Source organism: Mustela putorius, unplaced genomic scaffold (assembly GCF_011764305.1).
Source record: "Mustela putorius furo isolate JIRA1106 unplaced genomic scaffold, ASM1176430v1.1 tig00003863_pilon_pilon_pilon, whole genome shotgun sequence".
NCBI lineage: Eukaryota > Metazoa > Chordata > Mammalia > Carnivora > Mustelidae > Mustela > Mustela putorius.
This window is the reverse complement of record NW_025422015.1, coordinates 18,995,373-19,016,278: the sequence shown is the minus strand read 5'-3', so window position 1 is coordinate 19,016,278 and position 20,906 is coordinate 18,995,373. Positions and strand designations below refer to the sequence as shown.

General features: G+C 33.7%; 1 protein-coding gene across 4 annotated transcripts in view; it reads right to left on the bottom strand.

Moving 5' to 3' along the window:
- The window catches only part of HBS1L (HBS1 like translational GTPase), an 84,067-nt gene that overhangs the window by 55,164 nt on the left and 7,997 nt on the right, over positions 1-20,906 (bottom strand). For 3 of the 4 annotated variants that reach the window (XR_001182012.2, XM_045066335.1, XM_004740249.3), the window contains exons 3-4: positions 17,163-17,291; positions 16,464-16,658 (exon numbers count right to left, since the gene is read on the bottom strand). Coding sequence is in view for 3 of the 4 variants with exons in the window: in XM_045066335.1 (XP_044922270.1) it covers positions 16,464-16,658; positions 17,163-17,291 (324 nt within the window). In the remaining variant the exon portion in view is untranslated. Of the gene's footprint in view, positions 1-10,321; positions 15,224-16,463; positions 16,659-17,162; positions 17,292-20,906 lie in introns of those variants that run through there. The other variant, XM_004740251.3, reaches the window with a different exon arrangement.

The window sequence follows — 20,906 nt, the reverse complement described above, 5'->3', positions numbered from 1 at the left end:
GAGCATTTTCTATGTGCCATACAGTGTGCAATAGCACATCATGGACTATTTCACTTAAAATAGAAACTTCTAAGTTAGATACTGTTTTCTCAAGAGTAAGTGGTATTTTATACAATACCAACCTATGTAACAGCATGCACAATGCAGCACAGATAAAATTTTCAGGAACACATGAGTGACCGTCATCATCACAGCAAGCCTCCCAAAAATGGCATAAAAAAGTCACCATCTTTGACTCTTACCAATTAGTGAAAGAAAACTTCAATACAAATATATAAGCCATCAGTGAAATACAATTATCCTTTATAAAATATCAGAAATGCTATTATGATTAAAAATTAAATATAAGAAGTAAATTAGTACAATCTTTCTAAAGGGTAACTTCACAATATGTAGAAAAGCATTAAAAATGTCCATACTTTTTCAGCTAGCTACTCTATCCAGTATTACTCTATAATTATCTTTTTAACAGAATTGAAAAAATATACAAATGTACAAAATGTTTGCCGAAGCGTTTTTTGTAATAATAAATTGAAAACTTTAAGTTCCTAGAGTTAAGTGATTAAATAACAGAATACTATGAAAACCTAAATTTGCTGGCATACAAAAAAAAGTCTGGATGGTTGCTAGGGGTGGGGGGGTGGGCGGGGAAATGAAGAGCTGTTTTGAATACAGAGTTTTAGTTTTGCAAGATGAAAAAGTTCTGGAGATTGGTTGCAAAATACTGTGAATATACTTAACATTACTGAACTGTACATTTAAAAATGGTTAACTTGGTTGCATCCACACCTTGCCTATTGTGAATAATGCTGCAGTAAACATAGGATGCATATAAAAAATGGTTAATGTAGTAAATTTTATGTTATGTGTATTTTACCCAATTAAAAATAAAATTGAAAAAAATTTTTTTAAAACTTTTAAAAAGTCTATGGTACATGATTAAGTTATAATGTGTTTAAAAAGTGATGTGTGGTCCCATTTAAAAAAAAAACTAATATTCTCTATATACAGAAACAGGTACACAAAAAATGTATAAAAGAGACACTGGTATTAGAAACATCTTACTAGAAACGTTGGTTTCGCCATGTACTAGTTTCGTGGCCTAGAACAAGATGTTTAGTCATTTTTGAGCTTCTGATCCTCCAGGTGTAAAACTAGGATATAAATAATCCCTACATGGGGTGCCTGGGTGGCTTAGTTGAGCATCTGCCTTCAGCTCAGTTCATGATCCCAGATCCTGGGATCACGCCCTGCGTCAGGGTCCCTGCTCAGTGGAAAGCCTGCTTCTCCCTCTCCCTCTGCCTCTCTCCCTGCATCCCCCAACTCTCTCAAAATAAATAAAACCTGAAAAAAAACTCTATGTGATTATTGTGAATATTAAAGGAGAAAACAGAGATAAAAAGTACAATATCCGGCATATAAGTAATCACTCATATTGTCTACTGTTATTGCTTAAATGCATCAAAATGCTATTAACTCTAAATTCTGGATAATGGGACTAGGTACAATGTTTTTTCTTTCATTTCCTCATTTGAATTTTTTAGTTTGCTCAAGAAACACTATTATTTATTTAAGCTTTTGCTATAAAATGGCACCAGGCCTGCAACTACAAAAAAATTAAATTTTTCAAGATTTTAAATCAAACAGAATTGTTGCTCAAGAAATGGAAGAACACAAAGTGACTTAAAATTAAATGAGAAAGGGCTTCATTTCTTAGGACTGCTCATTTGCAAGGATTTAGAAATTAATACCTGTTCTCTATACATGAATGCCTTGTCTCTTAGTGAAGTCATTACTGGCAGAAAAAGTACTTGAAAGTAATTTCTGAATACATCACTGATGGTAAAGATGACTTCCTTAACAAAGCACTTAAATTTATCCTTAAAATACTTACCAAAACACACCGAACAAGGTTAAATTCTTAGAATATAAAACTTTGTCGTGAGTACTATGTAACCATGAAAAAAGCAATGGAGTTCAAAAGAACTCATTTTGAGTTACAATTTGCCCCTCAATATTCATATGAAATTAACTCCAATTATTTATTTTACTTGAACCTCAATTTCTTCCACCTAACCCCCAGATTCTCCTGAAGACGAGGATGATACTGGAGCTATTATAAAGCTCCACAGAAAAGTCTGTGACCTAGATCTATGTCTCTAATGGCTACCACACGGTTTTCTCATAAAAAATGAATATGAAAATTAAATACTAAAATGAATTGTTTGCTTCCATTCTACTCCTTGCTCAAGTACTTAGCAATACTTATGTACATGCATTAAGCACTCAAAAACATACTAAAAGAAGTGCTTAGGAATCAAATATGAAAGTATACACCTGTAATCAGATTATAATTTCTATGGTTGGAAAAAAAAATTAATTAAGCCTAAGAGAAAACTCTGTATTTAGCATTCATGCAATTCTTATAAGGTACTAGCTCTATCAAGATGATAAACTGTTTTGAGAATCTAAAGCAAATTATTTTTAAATTAAGCAATTAGGGTTTTAAGTTTTTCCAGTGTAGGTGTACAAAGAGAATCTTAAGACCTATCTGAAAACATTCTGAACCAGATGAGTTTCTTCAGTGAAATAAACCACTTCCTTTCAAAAGCCCACATAATTTTAAAGCAGAAAGCCAATTAATTCTGAAGTTTTCTATACAAGTATAAAATTCTTCTGATTGCTTGAATAAAGTTACTTAGTGATAAGCTAGTGAAAAAAATTTTTCAAAGAAAGATATTGAAAGGGACATAAAAATACTGTAGTTTAAATTAAATATGCCTATTTTAAACTCATTACAACAAAGGATTAAAGTAAAATGAAATATATATTTTAAGCACATTACTGAAAGTTCATATAAAAGTGTTCATAACATCTCATTATTTAAAGCTTTCTTTGTAATACAAACTTTTTAAATTAAAACTGGGATTTGTTTTGGGGACAAAGATAAAAATCTCACAAAATGCTCTACCCAAGAGGAAAGAGGAGGCTGCATCTCCTAAACATCTAATGTCACTTTCTCTTCAATTTAGTCAGGTAATGCTGAAAAGACAAATACAGCACAATAAAGAAGTAGGAAAAAATGATCCTGTTGCAGACACATTTACAATTCTGCTTTTATCTTTTTTTTAACTCCTGTACCTTCTTTCGTGAGTAACCTACCATTAAGACTCAAGAACATGAAAGTACAGTTATAAATAATATTTTACATTCAAATAGGAGAATACAGATATACTATATGAAGACTGTTTAATAGAGTATTAACACTATAAAACCTAGCAAAGCGATGCTAGAAAATACAACTTCACTAAGTAAAATTAGACTTTCTTTTCCAAATGAAGGGAAAAGAAGAAGAAACGCAAAGGGAAAAGAAAATGAGTAGATTTCTAAACAGTATGGGCAAGCCAATGTCTTAAGACAAGTCTTACCAAAAACAGTAGTTCAACTACAAAGTACACTATTGAAATAGATTTCTCCAAAGCCTCCAACATTTTTAAACAATCAGTTCTTTGAATGATCTAATTAATTTAAATAATTAATGCCTACTTTATTTGTAAGGCAATGGAAATATCAATTTAAGAACTGTAAAAACCATTAAATTTAAATTACATGATTCCTTTACCAGATTTGCAGACAGCTATTTTTCTCAATGCTTACTTTTTTTAAGGCCAACGATTTTTCTAAAAAATAAAAAATAAATAAAATAAACTTAATGTTAGAAAAAGCCTCAATAGCCATCAAAGAGTTTAACCTCATCTTACATAATAATATCCACTGTGAGGAAAACTATTTTTCTTCCAAGTTAGGTTGACGAATTATACAATTTTGAAGATAAATATTAAGATTTTTCTGTCAAGAACGTTCCTTTCAAACAATACTATATGTATCTCAATTTGGATGCCTTTGTTTAAAAAAAAAAAAAAGAGTCCGTGTTACTCAGTTTTGGAGAGTGTTTTCTCCCTTAGCAGATTTAAGGTAGCAAGGAAAACACCAGAAAACTTAAAGATATACCCAGGATTTTACTCTCTAAATATATGCTCTTTTAGCAGTCCACTCATATTAATGTGTAACAAAATTACACAATAACCCATCAAAGGTCATTTATATTTGCTATTGGTGATTTTCCATACTACATATGTTAAAAAAAATGAACTAAAATGTTAGCCGAATTAAGGAGACACATCGACATTTAATGCATTATTTTAGACATCAGAGTTCTAATTCATTACACCTAATAAAAGGCCACTTTTCACACAAGTATTAAGTTCTTGTTCCAAAATCCTAAAAGTACAAAGACAATGAAATATTCTCTACATGAGAAATAGATTTCCTTCTATGCTGCTCAGTGGTACATCATGATTAAATCAGGTTGATATGGTTAGTGGAATCATTATACCTAAGCATTTAAATCTTTGGTACAAAGTCTGCCTTATTCATGAGTCTCTCCAATCAGTCTAGTTTTACAGTTGAGAAGGCGGTGTTTAATCTGTCAACTGCTTTAAGGAAAAAAAATGTCTAGTCTCTATCCCATTTTCTACACACACACATGCACACATACATGCGCATGTGCACACAGGGTAGGCGGGGTAAGGAAGGTAGGAGAGGGAAAGAGAACAATACTAAGGATAAAAGAGAAGATGATAAAAACACGAGGAGAAAAAGTTGGAAAGCAAGCCTGCAGAATTCAGAAATACAGGGGGAGAAAACACTAGAGAAGTAAAAGCCACACTAAAAGCAGCAGAATCAGACTAGCTAGCAACATACAACACTAGAAAACAGTACAGCAATGTCTGCAAAGCCCTCCACAAAAGAAAGAGGGACCCGAAACCATTATCTCCCATGCAAACACAGGCCACAGAATCATTTTCAAATATTCAAAAATTTGGGAAACATTTCACACATATATATTTTACAAGGTGATCTGTCAAACCATATGTCAAAGTCAAATGATACAAAAAGAAACCTAATTATGAGAAATCTATTTTAAAATAACTATGGTTGGTTCGAAACTAAGGAAGTTTTGAATACAGAATAAAATTAAAATGCTATAAATCTTGGCAATAAATAACATAACTAAAAATACAGGACAAAAAGAGAGAAGGGGGCAGGTATGAGAAAGTGTAACTTTGCTGAGCTCAACTTTTAAATCCAGGACTCCTTAAATAACTGTTTAAAGTTAATAATTCAGTTAGTAGAAATTAAACATATTATAAAAGGTATAAATAAGAACTTAAAATATCAACAGAAACTATGAGAAATAGAGTGGAGATGAAGTATAAATTAATTACTTCATCTTTCATAATGAGATCAACAGGTACCTTTTAGGGTTGGAAAATTTAAAAATTAAAGTATGTTACTATGTTACAAAGACAGTACAAATCTCTAAGTTATCAAAGAGTACATACCAAGTCAAAACACAGACCACATATCACAGAAAGCATTATATCTATCCTATCATTCTCATAAATGAGAAAAACTCATCTATTAAAACAGTCTCTGGCAAACACAATTACACACATCTACAGGAGGAACAACTAAACCAAAGTGATTCAAAGCAAAAGGATGAACAAATACAACTTAGAGAAAGCAGCAATCATGACAGTAAGCAAACTGAATTTAAGTCAAAAAACATAAAACAAATCATAGAGGAACTTTATATTAATGAAGACGTCAAATCCAGACAGATCATGTTCAAAAGGCATAGGGTAAAACCTGTAAGTAGTAAGATGAAATAAAATGCAAGGGTATTATTATATTTTAACTTACCTCTCTCAGCTTAAAACACTAATTAAGGAAACAGAATTTAAGTAGGAATACTGAACCCTGTAACAATTTAAAAGTAACTAACAAGGGGCACCTGGGTGGCTCAGTCAGTTCAGCATCTACCTGCCTTTGTTTCAGGTTATGATCCCAGGTCCTGGGATGGAGCCCTGCATAGGCTCCCTGGTCAATGGGGAGTCCGCTTCTCCCCATTTCTCTCCCTTTGCCCCTCCCTGCCACCTGTGCCACCTGTGTACTCTCTCTCAAATAAATAATCTTTTAAAAATAAATAAATAAATAGTAACCCAAAAAAGTAACTAACAGAAATGTATCATATTTTGTATTCTTCAGGCAGAATTCATACTCTTGACAAGTGCTTATGAAACCATTCTAAAACTACATTGGGCCTCAAAGAAAAAACCTCAATATACTTCAATAAGTAAAGGACAGAGAGCACATTCTCTGATAACAGTACAATGAAAGCAGTAATCACAACAACAATAATAACAAAACTCCCACAACAACCTGGAAACTGTAAAATTCTTTCAGGTTCTTGGCTTAAAAAGGAAATCAAAATCAAAAATCAAAACTGTGAATTATCCAGAAAATAAAGTAACTCTAAAAGAACCCAGAAAATAATAGTAATTCTAAAAGAATCCATGAGCCACAGCAAATGCAGTACCCACAGGAAAAATATAATTTCAGAGACCTAAGAAAATGAGACAGAATGTGAACAATGCATATCTACTACAAGGATAGTGGGGAAGAATAAGGAAACGGTGGAGCTAGGACTCCAATCAAACAATTTATTTCTTAATAACAGGGAGAAATCTGAAACTAAATGACGGGTCCATGAGTGATTGCTAATTATTTTCTGAAATTTTTTGTTTGCAATCTCATAAATAAAAATTAACCTCTAAGGGTAAAGAATTAAAAATGTGTTTGAGTCAAATGTTCCACTCACAAAGGAAGGAAAAAAAAATGGAAAACAGATTTGGTAATAAGCAGATGAACTCACAAACTAATGAAAAAATACCAGTAGAGCTAATTATTAATCCAGGAGCCAGTCCTCAGAGAATAAAACAAAGGTAATTGAGAAAAAAAAAAATGGGCAGAGGGGAAGAGCAAAGTAGAGGGGAGAAAACAATATTTAAAATAAGAATGGAGATAGGGTTGCCTAGCTGGCTCAGTTGGAAGAGCAAGCAACTCTTGATCTTGGGGACCTAATTTTGAGCACCTTGTGGGCTGTAGAAATTACTTAAATAAATAAACTACCAAAAATAATTAAATAAGAATGGAGATTTAACTGCATATAAGAATAAAAAAAAAAAGACAATGTTTGCTATAATGCTGAACAAATACATTTGTGAACCATGAAGATAGTTTTCTAAGAAAAACAAAACATTCAAACTGACCCCAGAATATTGAGAAAGATAAATCCTATGATGAAAGGAATAACTTCAATGCTCTTTAAATTAATTAAGGATATAGGTGCCTGAGTGGCTCGGTCATTAAGCATCTGCCTTCGCCTCGCGTCATGATCCCAGCATACTGGGATCGAGCCCCACACTGGGATCCTGCCCAGGAGAAGCCTGCTTCTCCCTCTCTCACTCCCCCTGCTTATGTTCCCTCTCTTGCTGTGACTCTTTCTGTCAAATAAATTAAAAAATCTTTAAAACAATAAATAAATAGAATAATCTCTATTTTTTAAAAAATTACTTAAGGATAAAGAAAAACTCTAAATTCTCTATAAAAACATCACAAAGAGAAACCAAAACCCAAACACATACATACATACACATAACTACAAATTAAATTTATGAATAGATGGAATAATCTTGAATAAAATATTAGCAAACAAAATCCATCATATTAAAAGAACAATTTACCATGACCATAGGGTTGTTCCAATATTACAGGTCTACTAGAAAATCTACTAAATAAAGTTTAATGTTTAATAATGTAATATCAAAAGCCTCTTGCCATCTATAAAAACAAGTATATTTTCTCCACAAAGCTTCTGATATCATTAAACATCTAAATAACAATTTTTTTCAGAAAAGTTGAGAAGCTGTTTCCAAATTAGATAATCAAGTGGGATAAGTGACAGAAACTATGAAAAAGGAAAGAAGAAACAAGAGAGCCTACAAAACATAATCAAAATTATACAATAACTGTTACAGTAATTAAAAATCTGGTATTGGCATAAAATGAGCCAAAGAAATGGAACAGTAGAGTCCCAAATTAGATAGAGAAGAACTTAGTGCATGCCAAAGATGGCAGCTCAAATAAAGTTAAGAAAGAAAAGGGATATGTAATTCAAGAAAAGGTACCATTACAAATCCAGTTGTTCGAAAGACAAGATGCTGGTGAAGAAACTGGATTCCAATCTTACTCCCTAATGGCAGCTGGATCAAAGACTTAAAGGTGTTAAAAAAAGAAAGAAAGAAAGAAAGAAAAAGAGACAACTCTGGCAAAGGTCAAATGTATTAGAAAAAATGAATAATCTTTTAAAAAATTATCTTGTAGTGGAACAGAATTTTCAAACAAAAACCTTTAAGAGAAAGATCAACACATTCGAATGTATTAAAATTAAAATTCTGTCTTATAAAAATGACAAGCTGGGAATCCGAAAAAGTTTTTTCCATGCATATAACAATGGACTAATATCTTTACCATTTAAATACACATATGTGTATGCATATGTGTATACAATACATACATACGTTGTATGTATACACACACACACACACACACACACAAAGAGTCATTACGAGTAATAAGCAGAAAAATGGGCAAAGATTAATAGACAGTTCCCAGAAGAAGAAATAGAAATGTATCTAAATATACAATAAAGCAGTTACCTTAACTCTATTTAAGACATACAAATAAATGAAAAAATATTTTCTAATTATCAGGTTGGTGTAATACCAAAAAGAGTAATAATATTTGTGAGAATCTGAAGAGAAACACTGACAAACTTGTGAGAAGGAAATCGGAACAACCTATGTTAAAGACAATTAGGTAGTATCAATCAAAAATTTAAAGTCTATATTTTTTGGCTTAGAAATTCAATTTCTAAAAATGTAGGATGTTCATTTTGGAGTCATAGCAAAAGCAACTGAAAATACTTTAAAATGAGTATCAACAAGGGCTATTTACTGTACAACCCTATTATGGAATTCTATACAGCTTCTGAAAAGAATGAGATTGATCTCTACATAAATGGTAAGGAATGATAGGCAAAATGCTTTGGTAAATGATACAGATATAAAAGTGTCATGTATCTTTCCATTTGTCTAAATATGTACATGTAGGTACACATATGTGATATGTAAGTAAACTTCTAGAGGAATAATACAAAAGAAGCAAACTGTTTACAGATTTATTTACAACTTCCTGTAGGGAACAAGAATGTGGGACTGTATTAAGGACCACACTCACTTTCTACTTAAACCCTTTCCTACATCTATGAGCCAGACGTATTCTAAGCTGAGAAAACAGAGGCAAACACATAAAATCCCTGTACCCATAGCAACTGCATGGGGGGCATGGGGATTGGTAAGGAGACAGATAAGAAAACAATAACTGTGCAAACACACACAATGTCAGATGATCTAAGTGCTGTGAGAAACAATAAAGCGGGGTTACAAGGGAAAGGGACTACATGCACCAGGGAGGAAGACTATAATTTTACATGGAATTGTAATAAAAGGAATATAGTGAACTAGGATGCATATGAAGGTTCCCCTACACCAGGATTGGGATAAAGTCATATACAGACTACAACCTGAAGGATGGTCAGCCAGGATGAGTAATGCGGGCAACAGTACGGGTAAAACACTACAAAGAAGCAGAAAAAACTCAAGTGGCTTATTCTTGAGTGGGTTGGGGAGAGGGGCACATATGAGCAGAACCCAGCTCCTAAAAGGTCTTATAAAATAATTTTTAAAATTTATACAAAGGATAGAAAGAGCTAAATTTGGAAAAGTTACTATGGCTGTAATGTGTCAAGTGTTTTGGGCGAAATAAACCGAGAAGTAAAGAAACCAGACAATGTTTCAGTAATTCTGCCCCAAACTAATGGCCTTTAAAAGGTAAAGTAGCAATAAGGATGGAGACTAGTGGGTCAAAACATGTACAGTCCATCCTTATTACTCACCGTTTCCATACCTGCAAATTTACCTATTCACTAAAATGTATTAACCTCAAAAATCACTATGTGCTGCAGGCATTTTTGCAATCATGCCCACAAAAGTGCAGAGAAGCAAAAAATTAGAACCCCCCAACATGCACAGTCCTAGCTGAGGTCAAAAGGTGATAGATACTCTGCCTTCTTGTTTCAGCTCTCACACCATAAACAAATACCCTTTTTATGACCTATCTAGTGTCACATTTTTCATATTACAATTTTAGTTGGTAATTTTGCTGTTTAAAATGGTCCCCCCTTTAGCATGGTATGTTAAGTCCTCCAAAGTAAACATTTATTAAATTCTACCTTTTGGAAAGCAAGAATTCTAAGTGACAAATATCTTAGAAGAAATTCTTTACAACCAGATAGTTTTGTGTTTTGTTTTGTTTAATTTGTTTATAGGAACATAAAAGCAGGTATCTTCAGCATAAATTATTAAAATCCCATTCTGAAGGATCAAGTTTATCTAAAAAATCCCTACGGATAAACTGTGATGTTTTCTTATTTAAGAGAATCCCAGAATTATAATTTATTTCAATGTAGCTTTTACAAAAATGTATATATACACTCAAAATGACAAGTCTTTTACACCCTAAAAATTAAAAATATAATGTACAACTGCATACATCGAGTCTTATATAATCTTAGAAGAAAACCAGTAAAGAAATTACTATCAACACTTCCCTGTCTGGTCAACATTCTCTTTGTTTGTATAAGTAACAAAAAGCAATTTTTAGGCTACTACAAAAATGACTCCATAACCAAACATATACTTGTAGGAACACAAAACAAAAAACCGGTTGATACAGTTCTTCCTCAATGTGTAAGTGTGTACTTGTTTATTTGTAATGGTCCACATATAAATTCAGGGTCAATTTAAAAAGTAAATAATCACATAAGAACTCATTACTTTTCTCTTAACTGTGTTTATCTTAACAGTGCTCCCTTTTACATACAAAGAAAAGCACGGTACTAGTTTAATCTCTAGTATAGTGTGACAATCAGTTGGATGACCTGCCACTTGGAATACTAAACATTGAAATATAACACGCTGGGAATATTTATTACTATTTATATGAGAAGAAAAAAAGGGTAAAAGAAAAGTTCAAGAAAGGAGGATTCAAAGCCAAAAAGAGATTAGAATGAGAGTTATTAAACTAGAAGCAGGAAAAAAGTAAAACAAAAAAAGAAAAGTTAAGCAAAATGTCATGTACACAAGTGAAACCCTAGTTCTTGTCAATTAATGGAAAAGAAGAACCATAACCAAAAAAGCCAAATGAAGACTTTAGAATGCAAGAGGACAAAACATCCATGAACCACTTAAATCATTTAGATCATTTAAAGACAAAAAAAAGTGAGCAAAAATAGTAATTTTAAATATCTTTTGTATTTTATGTCACTTAGAATATAATTACAGTATCATTTACATTCCTAAAGAAAAATGCTCTTGATCATAATCAAAAATGGCTTTGCATCACAAAACTGATAATGGAATTAGAAAATAATCTAAAACTCTTAGCATACCTGAGCTACCAAGACAGCAGTCAGTCAAAAACCAGCAGTTGGTGCAGAATATGCACTTAGTGCAAGCAATCATCATCACTGGGAATATATCCATAAAGAGGCACTGGTCTCTTTATCAATGGCCAAAGGCCAAAGGAAGAAGGGACAAGGGACCTTCTCGGTTCCACTCTCTGAATCTCAGAAACTGTGACACATCCTTAGTCAATAAGGCCATATCATGTATGTGCCTCATGGACGAGTAGGCATGACAAGGGCAACAGGGAGACCTATCATTCTGCAACAAAGTTTTTCCCCTAAATAATCTTACAATCCTAATCAGTCAACAAAAGGAGACCTAGTTCACTCTACAAAATCTACTATATGGCTTAAAGGTATTGTATTTCCGCTTAAAAATCTGTTATAAAAGAAGGTAAAATAATAGTACCACTGTTCAATTTCACTATGGGTTAAGTATTTGTGGGTTCATGTGCAAAGTGGACCACTTGCATAACACTTAATCTATCTGGAATTATTGTCAGTTCCAAACAGACTCATAGAATACAATTAATTCTAAGTGGCAGATTGCCCATACATAAATCTAGTTGATGAGTCATATACTAATTTTGCAAAATTACTAAAATGTTTCATCAAGGTTTAAGGCTAGGAAAACAAAATCAGCAGTTGAGTTCATTCAAACTTTAAAATCGACCATAAACAAAACGTGATTTATATGATCTCCTAAGCATCAGTATGATGTGCACTGAAATATACAGTTAAAAACAAAACTGAAGACATCATGAAAAAAAGTCGTCAAGAACAATGAAGACATAATTCTGGCTTAAGTTTTCCCACCAAAACACTGGATATAAAAACATCATACACAGTTAAAAATATTGGAATGTCATTCTGAAAATAAACTGAAACAAGAAATACAAAAAAAACAAAAATATTATCAAAAGCATAGTGAAGTAGCTGCCAGAGAAAAATATTTCTTTACTGGGAAAAGGCCAGCTATTTCATTTTCATTAAGAAATAACATTCTAGATACTATTTTTTTCCTGCAAGAAATATTAATAATACACCATCAGCACCCTCTTACGTAAAAGACTGTAATTCCTAATTCGAAATTTCCTTAGTATTCCTGATTCCTAGAAACTATAAGTATAAATTCACATTGGTCTTAGCATTAGTAATGCCTCTCATGCTACTGATTTCTTCCCCTAAGACAGTGGTTCTTAAGTAAAAGTAACATATCAAAATCACCTAGGGACTATTTTGAAAATACACATTCCCAAATGCCAACCCTCAGAGACTGACCACCATGTCTAGAGTGAAGCTACAGTATCTGTGTTTTGAAAAAATTTCCCCAGCGATTCTGATTGTTCGCTAAGGACCACTGCTTTAAGGGATGAATTACATACTTGTTCTAGCAACTAGAAGAGCTCTTACTGGTCTACCATTGCTGTAACTTTGTCACTGCAGTATCAAAAAGGAAAATTCCACATTTCATTACTCACAGTAAAAAAAAAAAAAAGTAAGAGATCTGATAAAACTATCTACTCAAACAACATGCAGCCATACTTGAAAACACTTCCTACATACTTATTGCAGTGTGCATTTAGGACAAATGGTTTTGAAAATGTATAAAAGTAATTTAGTATTAATCCAACTTCAGTACGTACATGGTCCTTTAAAGGTTTTTCATTTCATTACCATCAAAAATGTATTTCAACAACCTCCACAGTATTCTGAAGAGTCAGGAATTTTAAAATTTTCTAATAGAAAAATTTTAAGTATTCACCTACAGAAAAATAATGAATGGGAATGATATCACTAATATTTTAAAATATAATTACGGCTCACCTATGCTATGCCACGTATCATAAGAAAAATCTTCATCACTAAACTCTAATAATCCCAAGTGGCATTTTCGTTTAAGAACGAAGCACAAAAATACTTTATAAAAGAAAATGTCTTGTTGTAAAAACTTATAAAGTTGAATGCTGAAACAAAAATATCTGAGAGGTTTGATTTCACAATATCAAGTTTCCATATACGCTTTGTAAACACACCCATTTTAGGCTATCAACTTAAATAAAGCCAGTTATCACTTAAAAGAAGATATAGTTTAAAAAAATTTTTTCAGTGCAAAAACACATATCAACTAAAACTATCAACTGACTTAAGACGATTTTAATGTAAAAATCACAACTTGAATCCCATAATACCAAGTAATTCTATAAAGACTAAATTAAAACAGAAGCTCTTCAACAGTTAGCAAGTTTTCCTTTTGTTACTATTCTCTAGTGAAAGCTTTCTTTTGATTAGCTTTTACAATGTCATCAGGAGATGCAGATTTGAAGTCAAATGGTGTTATTGCTATAAGAGGACTTATTTCTTTGTCCTTCACGTCTTGAACTTGTCTACTATAAAGAAAAGTCTTATATAGGTCAAGAGTGCGTCGCTTGCAGCTTTTCAGTGGGTAACGAAGACACAGTGTTGAAGCAAAAGCTGAAGGTCTAGCAGCAAGGGCCTTGGTCCAAGAGAGAGAAAAAGGTGGTTTCCTAGTCAAAGAGCCTTTATTGGTTTTCTTATTAGCCTTAGCAGAATTGAAACTTTTCCCTAACTTTGAACTTAAAACTTTTGTTTCTGATGTTGGAGCAACTGATTGGTCTACTGCATGTTTTGGAACAAGATGAGGGGTTTTTATAAGGACACTAAGATCAATATTTGAATCTATTCCAGGTGACCTTATTTCAGATAAACTGAGCTTAGAAGACTCCTTCCTAATTTGAGTGTTGTCTATATCAATTGTTTCTGCAATCAAATCAGAAAGTGACAAATTCTCAAGATCTCTTGTAGGAGAAGCTTTACAAAATGCCAAAGATGACAGGGATCCTGTTAATTCTGATATTCCAGTCGAAGATGGATACCGATTTGCTAGCTGTGACAGGGGAAAGGATCCCAAACTTGGATCTGTGAAACTGGCAGATGACTGGTTACAAAGATCAGATAAAGGAAAGCACTGGCTTGGATTGTTTTCTTTGTGTTCCTGAAAGAGTTCAGCTAGGGATGGACTTTCACACTGGGAAAACTGCAAACTGTCATTTTTTAAAATGGAATTCTTAGTACTTTGTTCAACTGAAGAAACACTTCCAACTTCAGTCATTTTAGCAGCGTTTACATTATCATGAGCTGTATCTTCCAATGTGCTAGTTAAGAGCGAAGGATTACTTAAACTTCCTATGCTGTTTTGTACTAGAATGCTTTGCAAATCAGGTAGTGAACTATTCTGAGTACATAAAGAGTTATTAGGTGTTATGTCCTTTGTCATTAAGGATTTTAAATCTGGTATTTCTTTGAATGAAGAATCATCTTTGGAAACACATTCAGATTCATGAGGTCTTAACATATCAGCACCTAGATTCATTGAAAACAGACCTTCCAGACTACCTGTGTTTGATAATCTGACTGATGGTTGACTTTTACAAGAATCTCTTGGCATATCATCAATTAGGTCAGCTAGTGACAGCTCTTTTGTTAACTTACATGATTCTAGTTTCTTTTCACTTTTAGGTCTGTCAAGTTTCTTTTTTTTGTGGAGTAAATAGTGACTTGGTATAACTGAGGAATTAGGATATAATCCAGATTTTCCTACTGGGCCAGAAAAATCAAAGGGTTTGCTACTATAATCCAAGTGGTTTGCAGATTGAGGACAAGAGCTTTGAATATTATCAGCTGAAACTTCAGAGGAAGATAATAAGACTCCTTACCTTACAAAAGCCATTAATTTTCAGATGAATAGGTTGATAAATGCAGAAGGCAGTCACAGCAACCAAAAGGAAACATGAAATGAGGCATTTAATTACTAAATGTTTCTTTTGATTATAACATGAATAAAGTGATCAAACATTTGATCATTATTTAATAAAAGTGAACACTCTAAAAAAACAATAATAAAGGAATTTTACCTTCCTTTAACCATCTTAAAGTGACCTTCTCACTTTGCTCACTGATATATACAAATACAAGTACCAAGTTAGTCAATATTCTAATTTTCACAAATTTTATAATGTGAGGTTTAAACATACTAAAATTATCATCAGAACTGTCAAATTCAAAATGTCTAAAAGACCAGTGAAAGGAACTTATTTAGTTCATCTTCTCCTATATTCTTAATGTATTAAAAACATGCAAACAAATAACATTCTGTAATTTCTGGAATAAACTACTAATAAAGATAAAATACTATAGACTCATTTTCATTTGGTCAGTTACAGGTACCTCCCCATCAAAATTCTTTTAAAATTTAAACAAAAAATGAAAAAACACCCTTATTTCATGTTAAGAGACTGCATACAACTTTGTTATGGTGAAAATCTAGTCCTCGGGATATAGGAAATATCAAGCCAGTTAATAAATCACCATGCTCCTACGGACAGACACCATACCAATTATTATAAAGATACCTCAGTTCCCTTCTTATGCCAATTAAATTCAAAAACTAACCCCAAATTCTATAAATTTAAAATAAAAGATCAGGCTTTGAAATGCAAGAACAGTATAATTATGATACTTACAACATTTAAATAAAACTAATACATTTACAAATGCTATAAACATAAGGGCATTTTTGTAATTAATTGTCTGGCTATTAATTTCCATCTCCTGAGCCATCAGAGTTAATAAAAAAAAAAATTTAAAAACTTTCTAAGCTACTGACAAGAAGCAACAAGTGTCTTGTCTTGTTTTTATCTGATTTTATTCCCCCCATATTCTTCTAGTTTTCAAAAAAGCAGGGAAATAATCAAAAAACAATCTTTAACAAAGGAAAGAAAACACAGCACTCAGTTTAAAGATTCACAAATGGGTAAATCAATTGATGATCATCAGGATTACTGTAACATGCACAATTTTCTGCCCATTTTTCTAAACAGCTAAAGCAAATCAAAGCCTCTTTTAAAGCATTAACTGTAAAAAAACTAAAAGAAAACAAGTAAAAGCATACCTTTTGCTATCTTCCCTGTAGATATTGCTCCCTCACTCTTGACCTTCCAATTCTGCATTTTATCTTGTTCCAGAACCATTGCCAAAGCCTTCTGCACATCAAACTTGTTCTTCAGAACGGCTTCAATCAAAGTGTCATCTGGCACAGTGTCTCCAAGCACCTCTCTCATGTGATCAAGGCATGAATAAAGACGAGCTAGAACAGAAAGTAAATAAAGCCATACCTAAATGATGTCATGAAAGAACCCTCAGTTTTCAAAACAAAACAAAAGAAGGATTTGAAACTCTATTAGGATGTCCAACTTTCCTCCTTCCTGGGCAAAAATTACTTACAATGACTATATTTTTATCCACAATATACCTATCTTTCCCTATTAGAGCTCATGAAACAATAAATATTGCTAAAAGAAAATAAATCACTTAAGTTTCTCTCCTAAATAAATGAAGATCTCAGTCAAATATTCCAGTTACTAAATAACAGTCACACAACCAATATTTCAACCATCGAGTTAACCATACACTCCTCAAAAAATATACTTAATAAAATGCAAATTTCCTTTGAAGACATAAGAGACATTTTTGTACCATTCTTACCCACAATCACTACTGTGAACAACTGCAATAAACCTAATAAATTCTGGTGTATTGATCAACAATCACGTTCACACAGGAAGCAGAGATTAACTACTCTTTACTATACCTTGATCAATTCCACTCAGCTGATGGTTCAAAAGAGAATTGGAGGACTCTTTCAGATCGTCGTAATCGTATTCTTCTACAGGCTCACCAAGGGAAGGTCTGTCACGCCGCGAGTAAATAAATTGAGCAGCTAGAAGAGAAAATGATGGGAAAATGCTGTAGCACAGCCACTTCCCAGTAAGTCTTTTGTTCCCGACAAAAGTTGAAATAGAAATTAAAGATTCTGACCTACCACCTATGGCCATTTACCCACATTCTATAATAATGGATAGAATCAAAAACAAAGACAAAATATACCATATCCTAAATCCTGGTCGGATGTCCTCAGTAACTACTCACTGGCTTTAACAACCATCCTCCTTCTTTCTTCCCATCTCTAACAGCTCCACCGAGCTGACTTTTGTCATAGTTTTCGAACACTACCTTTCCTAACACCTCATCCCTGCCTACTACTCCATCTTCCATGCAAAATGTTCTCATCTTTGGAACAAATATTTCAAACCACATACCAAACCTGCTTATCTGCATAATTAAGAAAATACTAAAAACAAGTTAATTTTCACTTTCCAAGAATTGCTGATTTTGCTTGAACCCTACAGCTGACCAAAATCATAGGCCTTAACTTTTGAACAACTCCTACTGTCAAACACTGTCTACGCTGTATACTAGTGTCACATACCTCACTGAGTTTCAGCGACTAGTCTATGCCATTCTACAGCAGTGTCATTACTTAATATATAGCTGGTATTGTAGATTTCATTAAAAGGAGGAAAGACAATATATGCCTGAGTATCATAAATAAAACGCAAGTGAGCAAAGGAGAAAATCATCACACGCATCCCAAGTGCTAACTCTTCCACCTCAGCTGGATTCCCAATGAACTCAATTCCTAGGACTGTGCTCAATTGTGAAGAAATAAAATTAAAGAATAAGAAGGAAATTTCAATACAGTATTCTACAGGCAAGGTGTTATTAGGGATTTTATATTATTTAGTTTTCTGGAAGAGCACAGAACACTGAAGTCTATACTGCTTAGTGTTCCTACACTTAACTTTTGTTCATGTTGTCAAGAAGGCACATCTACGAAAGAAAGGGAAGCTAACTCCATTCAAAGTTTGCAACTACTGCATATAAATAATGCACATACAGACCAGATAATAATACTATGGCTTATGTGTAACTCCCATATGCAGAAGGCTGTAGCATAACAGCTATCTATGCATAGACTAAATCAACAATGGCCTTATGGAAGAGTAGGAAAGGCCAAGAAAAAAAATGTAATGATGTATTTTAAAAGCCAAAAGAGCAATATAGATAACAAGTGCCAAAGAAGCACAGAAGATTAAGTAATCACTGAAGATCAGCACAGTTCTAAAAAATGAGGTAAGAGGGTCAGAAAAACTGAGGAAGAGGTGGAAGACATGTTGGACAAGAAAAACAAACAAGAGAGATACAGGACAGCTGAGAGATTCAATCTATTCTGCTACAAGGCATGTTACCTCAACAAGACCTATTCACACAAATGGTAAAGAGGAGAATGATGAGGACATAATATGCAAGTGCTTTGACTTATGAGATTTTTTTTTTCCCCTCAACACTTAGAGAGGGAGGGGATGTTTGGCATCACCTAAAAGCAGCAGGGACAAGGGAATACCCAGCACAGAATATGACACTGTATCTATAATGGGACTGCAATGCCAGAGAGACCCACAGGCTTCCTCTTGGCTCAGTTTGGAGGACGTGTGTCGCTTTGTGCATGCTTACTGCTTGGCTCTCCAACATCTGTGAGCATTTGCCTTTGCAACATTATTCATTAGTTCAACTTTTTCTCACATTTCTATAAAGATTTTTACGTTTTTTAAAATGTAAACTCCTATATTTACTGGAATATTTCTTTATTAGCAAGTTAAGGTATCTTTTCAAATGTGCAAGCATTTTTATTAAGATGATTACTGCTTTTAATAGTACTTTACAGGTTGACTCATCTGTCATGATCCTAGTTTTTCCCAGATGTTCTGTTATTTTCAGTATACAGTTTTGAAGACCATAAGGTTTTTCAAGAATACACACATTATGTTTTATATATTTCTCCCTATTTTTATCCCCCTTCAGTACAAGAATAGAACACTATTAAAAAGTCAGCATGGCTAAACAGAAGAGTCTTCCTATTTACAGACTCTCTAAGATGACCACTAATTTCATGTTAAAATCTCAGAACGAGGATGTGTCTTACAATCAAATGGCATCCAACATCATGCAACATTTAGACTGACAGAAGATTTACTTTAGGTGGTACCTAAAATTACAATATGCCTTACATTCTGTGGCGATTAATAAAATGTGGTAGTACTAAAAAACATAAACTGGGCCACTTTGTGCCTGGTGATTTACAAATTATTTTCCTAGCTATAATACACTATTCAGTTTAGCCTAAAAGTAACAAATATACTTGCCTCAACTTCCTCTCATAGCTTTTACCTGTGAGGAAAACCCCAAGAAAAATAAAAAATTAAGTGAGGGAAAAAATCAGATAATTTCCCCCAACAATTTTTACTTAGGAAATACTGACAGGAAAAGGGAAGTTGTCAATATCCAGGCTGCAACTCAACCTCAGAGGAGCTATTTTTTCCGGGTTGGGGTGGGGGGTTCTTACCCCAGATGAACACACAAACCCAACTCAGAAACCTATACTATGGCCACTGTTTTGGAAGCAGTGTTGGCTAGATTTGCTGGCAAGTGGGGAGGAAAGGAGGATAGACAAAGTCCCCCAGGAAAATAATTACTAGTGGGGAAAAATAGTCCAAATCTTTGAAGTTGAAATGAGAGCCCAAAAGGCAACAAATACAATAAAATAGTAAGAAAAAAAGCAACGGAGAGAAAAAGGATAATAAAAAATGCTATTTGTTTCTAAATTTAAATCACAAACTTTAATGGAAATGCTTTTTGAAAAATTGGGGACACCCATGTTGACGTTTAAAACTTAAGGCAGTTTAACAAACATGAAAGTTTTAAGAATTCAAAACCTGATTCAAAACCAAATTGTTTCCTTAACACCTTAAAATAAAAATCATCTAAGAGGCATTCATTAATGACACAGCTGTCTGGGCTTCTTGCTCTAAAGGTTCTGATTCAGTGAGGTTGGATATGGGGCAGGAAACCTGTATTTTTTTTTTAATTTTATTTATTTATTTGACAGACAGAGATTACAAGTAGGCAGAGAGGCAGTCAGAGAGAGGAGGAAGCAGGCTCCCTGATGAGCAGAGGGCCCGATGTGGGGCTCGATCCCAGGACCCCGGGATCATGACCTGAGCCGAAGGCAGAGGCTTTAACCCACTGAGCCACCCGGGCACCCCAGGAAACCTGTATTTTTAAAGCTGCATTTGGTCTCCCAGCTAACCAATATCATCAGGGAAGATCAGGAAATACTGGCCTACAAGCCCCCCCAGAGTCCACTCTGTACAGTCAATCAATTCCCTTCCCAAAATACAGCCCCCTCACTCAAAACCCTTCACTAAGCTGACAGGACACACCTACAATTAAAAATTGCCTTCCAGGGGCACCTGGGTGGCTCAGTGGGTTAAAGCCTCTGCCTTCAGCTCAGGTCATGATCCCAGGGTCCTGGGATCGAGCCCTGCATCCCAGTGGGCTCTCTGCTCAGTGGGGAGTTTGCTTCCCCCTCTCTCTCTGCCTGTCTCTCTGCCTACTTGGGATCTCTGTCTGCCAAATAAATAAAATCTTAAAAAAA